General features: G+C 43.4%; 1 protein-coding gene across 1 annotated transcript in view; it reads left to right on the top strand.

Moving 5' to 3' along the window:
- Nucleotides 1–1,358: 1,358 nt before the first annotated feature.
- RHCE (Rh blood group, CcEe antigens) overlaps nucleotides 1,359–6,000 on the top strand; it is a 47,708-nt gene continuing 43,066 nt past the window's right edge. The window contains exon 1 of the mRNA XM_008572170.1: nucleotides 1,359–1,452. Coding sequence (XP_008570392.1) covers nucleotides 1,359–1,452 — 94 coding nt within the window. The remainder of the gene's footprint in view (nucleotides 1,453–6,000) is intronic.

Below are 6,000 nucleotides of genomic sequence, written 5' to 3'. Positions count from 1 at the left end.
GAGCAAGCAGGTATCTGGTAGGAGGAGTGTTTCAGGCAAGAAGAATAGCAGGTGCACAGAGTGCTTTTTTCCCAACATTTTATTATTCAAACATCTAGCAAAAAAAGTTGAAAGAATTGTACGGTGAAATTCTATACACCTCCCACCTAGATTCAACAATTAACATTTTACTGTATTTGATTTTCAATATACCTACCTAGATCACCTGTGCTTTTTGTACCAGGTGACCTGCCTTGAAAATTTGGAGACAATATCTGAAACAATAGACAGAAAATGGGGACTTTTTAGGGCCGGCCTGTGGCTCACTTGGGAGAGTGCGGTGCTGATAACACCAAGGCCATAGGTTTGGATCCTACGTAAGGATGGCTGGTTCGCTCACTGGCTGAGCGTGGTGCTGACAACACCAAGTCAAGGGTTAAGATCCCCTTACCGGTCATCTTTAAAAAAAAAAATCTGGGACTTTTTGCAAGAGCCAGAGGGAAGGAGCAAAAACTCTGCTTTTGACAAATCTGTTGGGAGAGGCCAACTGTGGGGACACCTCCCTTTGTTAATGAAAGCCTTTCTGTTCAGTGAGGACCTCGTCCCTCTCCTCAAGCAGCCAGTCCCTGCTGCTTCCTCACTGGGTCAGGGTTAGGACACACAGGGGTTTGGGGTGCCATGGAATCAGTTGGCAAACACAACTGTCAGGCACAGGGGTTGGCAGTGACTGGAAATCTTTAGTGCTCATCTTGTTCACATCTGGTGCCCCGGGCAGGTGGGTGCAGTGGCTGCCTGGTTTGCAGAGCCACTAGTACTGAGCCCAGGCCAGGAGGGGAGAGTCACATTCATTTATCCCCCTTGCACAGGGCAGTTCCTCCTTAGAGAAACCCAGTTTATAAGAAGTACTCACTGCAAGAAGGAGGCCAGAAAATAGAACCAGGGGTGACCTTGAGGGAAATGGAGACCTCTGACCTCTGGGAGTCAGAGTACCTTCTCACTTGTTTGCTGTTGGGATAACAGAGGGCTTAAAATTCTGTGTTCCTAGACTTTTAGAATTGGAAGAAGACTGAGAAGTAACCTGGGGTAGAATTAAATGGTTAAATGCATAGGTGCTGAAGTCAAACTGCCTGGGTTTAAATCCCAGCTCCACTACTTACTAACCTTATAACCTTGGATGAGTCACTTTCTATGCCTCAGTTTCCTCATTTGTAATATAAGGCTAATAGTACCCACCTCACAGAATTGCTCACTGAGTTTGTACATGTAAAGTGCTTAGCAATGGTAAGTGCTTAATAAATGTTAGTTCTGAAAATGTATAAAGCAAAAGTAATCAGTGTTTTAGTGTCTTGCAGCCAATTTTTTCTAGGCATAGGGCCTTGATGCTGGAGGCTGGTCTCATTCTCATCTTCTACTTTTTCACCTCCTACGATGATTCCCCCAAGAAACAGAAGAAGCTCATGGGGACCTATCAAGGTGAGGGTCTATTTGGGTCATCGTGGAGGCAAGTAGCAGGGACTGGGGCAGGGGAGGTCTGTGATTCTCCAGGGGCACAGATGTTTCTTTCCACAAAATCCCCAAGGAAAAGGATTCCCACATCTTCTTCCATAGATTGTGCCAAGACCCCGCCAACAACGTAGGCTCTCCTTTAGAAGCAGTGCGAGCATCCCCTCTTCCATGAAGCCTACCTTGATTTGTGAGTGTGGAGTGAGGTGCCTCCTTTTCTGTGTTCCCCAAATTCCCTAGGCCAAATGGTCTTCATAATTCTCTGCTTCTCTGCTTCCCCCCACTTCTCTCTCCTTAGCAGCAAGAAATTTCATGTTGTTGGGTTTTTGGTGTTTGTTTCCTTTTTTTGATCTTTCTTGCTCATTTCTCTACCACCCTCCATTTGGAAGGTTTAGACCGTTGCTCTTTCCCCCCACCCACCCCTTCTTCTCACTTAGGGCCTGGGAAGTCTGCATTCTGTCTGCAAATTCAGAGCCAGAAGGTTCGGCTGAAGGGAAGTGTAGGATGATGGTTATTTTATATATTGCTAAAAATATTCCCAGACTGTGATGAGAACAACTATAAACAAAACAGATGTCCACAGTGGTATGACTTTGCATTTTTTAAAAAGTTGAAATGAGTTTCAAGCATCACAGTGGGCTGATAGGTTGGTTATGATAAAGGATGGGCCTCCTTGAGTGAGATCCCTGAGATGAAGTTGGAGCTTGAGCCTGGTTGAGTACTTGCTTTTTCCTAAGGGACATTAACTGACTAGTTAACTGCAAGCAAAGGGAAGGCATGTCAGGGCCCATGGCAGAGGCAGATAGAACAGAGATGGCTTAGAGAGGGGAGCCCCTACACCACCTAATGGGCTGGACAAGCAAGATCTGGGCACAGTTTCAATTCATTTGAATGTACTTTAATTCTTTTCAAATCCAATACTATACTTCAGTGTATTCATTCATTCATTCAACCATGTATCCTATCGGTGTGGGATCCAGATGTGTGATGGTTAGAACTGATATTCATTGAGCACTTACTATGTACCAGGCACTATTCTAGATGCTTTACATTGAGTCCTCACAACAAGCCTATGGAGTAGGTAGGTACTGTTATGATCTCTGTTTTTCATTTTTGTTCGTTTGTTTTTGAGGCTAGTCAAGTGAAGCAGTGGGAGTAGAGAAGGAACAAAGAAATTGTAACTGGTTATGATCAATTATTTGTAAGTACCACTGCACTCAGACCTGCCTTATCTCCATTTTTTCATGTGAGGAAACTAGGCACATGGATACTGAGTAATTTACCCAAGGTTGCTCGGTTAGCAATAGTGCAGCAGATTTAAATTTAGGCGTCTTGGTTTTAGTTTCCATGCACTGAACCATTTTGCTTCACAGCCCATTTTTACAATAGGGTTGAGTCACTTTCATATAACCAGTAGGTATAGGAGCCACTATTCTAACCTTGTAGGTTGGCTCCAGGGTCCATGTTCTTCACCCCCACACTGTGCTGCTGACATAGGTATAAAGTGTCCTCGGAAACTCACTTTATGTGGAATCACAGAGGAAGGTCCACAACCCAGGCAGGGCAGATGATGGTGTCAGGGAGGTGACAGATGATTCTGGAGGGAGGTGACTGCCCAGCCAGTTCTTGATGTCTCAGCAGGAGTTAACCATGTGAAAAAGGAGGGTCCTCTAGAGTGAGAGGACAGCAAGAGCCATTGTGTGTTGGGGTTTAACTGGGTTGGGGTTTAACACTGCAGTGTTCCTGGTGCATAAAGAGGGAAGCAGGGTATGGTGGACCCATTGGGTTGAGGGAAGAGTTTGGCCTTCATTTTGCTGATCTAATAGGAGGCAGGAATGTGACAAGTTTGAATTTGGGTTATGGAGAAAGCCATTCCAGAGCTGGTGTAGGGGATGAGGGAGGGGGCGTGACTTCAGGCATGAGACCAACATGGAGGTTGTAGTGTAGTGTTGACCAGAGGGCTTCAAACTTCTGATTGAGCACATTTTTCAGGATGCACCATATTTATATATTCTACTCAACTACTCTGCAATAACATACTTTATACATTATAATACATACACACAAATTAGAAAATTTGAAAGAGATCAAAATGAAATATATAATATTTTCAAATTACTATTCATCATGGTGCCATTCAATCTCCAAGCGAGGTCCATTGTTACCATTGACGACAGTGAATGTAAATCCATTCCTCAGAGTCATTTTGATAATTTCGAATTGTCTTGGTTGACTTCTTGTCAGGTCTGATTAGACTGCCTTTTTTTAACCTTGAATGTGACTGACAAAGAGCTCGCAGAAGTAGTCTCACTCTGCCCTTGTCTTTTTGTTTATTTGACTGCCATCATTGTTTTGCATCCAATCTGTGCTTTTCACAGTTGTTTAACCCATTAGTCCATTTTGTGAAGGTTAGTTGAGTTTAACCTAGATAACTTAATCTGTCAATCCATTTGTCTAATCCAGTCCATGTAAACCACAATGAATTATTCAAACCTGCCACTTCTAAAAGACATTTTTGAGACAATCAGGAAATCTGAATATAGCATGAATATATGATATACAGGAATTATTGTTAATTTTGTTAGGTGTGATAAAAGCGTGATGGATTTTTTATTTTTAAGCCCCTATCTGTTAGAGAAGCATATTGAAATGGTATGATGTCTAGGGTTTGCTTTATGAAAAGAAAGGGAGAAAGAGAAAAGAAAAGAAAAAGTGAAGAAGGATCATAAAAACAAAATTGGATCCATGTGACAATCATCAAAACTTAGAGATGGGTACATGAGGTCACTATGCTATTTTCTCTACCTTTGTGTATGCTTAAAAATGTCCATAATGATTAAAATTTTTTTTAAAGCCCTGCCATTAGTTGTAACATTACGAATATGAAGAAACACATATCAGCTCTTCCCAGTGGCCCAATATTCCCTCAGGACACCTTCCAAAGCTAGGAGATTTGAGGCTGTCTGACATCCTGAGCAAGTGAGGGGAGGTTTCTGGGTTAATCTGGACATTAAATACTTGCAGAGTTGTAAACTTCACCAAATACCATTAGAGGCAGAATAGCCTAGATCAGCAGTTCTCAAAGTCTGGTCCCCAGGCCAGCTGCCTCAGCATGCCCTGGGGAACTTTTTATAAATGCAGATTCTCAGGCCCCAATCCAGACCCACTGATCAGAAACTCTGGGGGTGGGGCCCAGCAATATGTGTTTTATCAAGCCCTCTAGGTGGTTCTAATGCACATGAAAGTTTGAGAACTACTGGAGTTAGACTGATTCGAATTTTGCTTCTGCATCCTATTAGGTGTGAGACCTCGGGCAAATTACTCAGCCTCTCTCTGCCCCCATTTCAACCTCTGTCATCTGATCATAGTACTTACTCCAGTAAGCTGTTGTAGACTGATTCGAATTTTGCTTCTGCATCCTATTAGGTGTGAGACCTCGGGCAAATTACTCAACCTCTCTCTGCCCCCATTTCAACCTCTGTCATCTGATCAAAAGAATTAAAAGAATTAACACATGTAAAGACCGATAAAGAGAATTGGTTTTTATTATTAATAAGCTTTAATTTTTTATTTTTTAGATAAAAATAAATAAAATTAGAAGTGCTAATATATTCTTCCAGCAACCTCTATGAATTGTTTTGGACATCTTCTGAGGTGTGTATTCCTTGCTCTGATGACCACTGGTCTGAGTGACCTGTGATGAGACCAATGGGCAGGGACAGTGGAGGAGAAGCAAGGAGTCAGATCAAGAGATATTTAGGAGATAAAGTTAGATGTATTTAGTGAAAAAGAGGAAGGGGTCAAGGATAGCTTCAGATGTGTGATGTGGCTTGTAGACATGCCTATTCCTGAGATGAGAGGCACAAGGAGAGGGACAGGTTGTGGGGTAAATGAACAATGAAATGTCCATTATGGGCTTAGAGTTAAGGTGCCTGTGAGATGCTTAGGGGAAGCAGAGTGTATCAGTTATCTAATGCTGCATGACAACCACCCCAAACTTAGTAGCTTAAAATAGCAACCTTTTAATTTACTCATGATTATCATTCTGTGGTTCACCAATTGGGCTGGGCTCAGCTGGGCAGTTCTTCTGTTGGTTTCATCTAGGGTCAGTCATGCATCTGCAGCCTAGATGTCTGACCTCAGATGGCCTCGTTCACGTGTTTGGCAGGTGGTGCTGGCTGGCAGCTAGGCCATGTGGTTCCAGCAGGCTAGCCCAGACTGCTTCACATGGCAGCAGAAGAGCTCCACAGTAAGAGAGGGCAAGCCTCAACATGGAGGTACTTTTCAAACCTCTGCTTGTATCATGTTTACTAATGTCCCATTGGCCAAAGCAAAATACAAGGCCAAATCCACGCGGGAGGGGTCTATACTGGGAGGCATGACTCATTGGGGGCCATTACTATAACAATCTACCACACAGAGCCTGCCCTAGGGCTGCCAAATTGGGCACATCCTGAGCCCTATGCTGTGGATACACCCATGCCCCCTGTACTCCTCAGAGGCAGGGAGAAGGGCTAC

Source organism: Galeopterus variegatus, unplaced genomic scaffold (assembly GCF_000696425.1).
Source record: "Galeopterus variegatus unplaced genomic scaffold, G_variegatus-3.0.2 Scaffold761, whole genome shotgun sequence".
NCBI lineage: Eukaryota > Metazoa > Chordata > Mammalia > Dermoptera > Cynocephalidae > Galeopterus > Galeopterus variegatus.
Note: the sequence above shows the minus strand (reverse complement) of the source record. Positions and strands in the feature narration are given on the sequence as shown.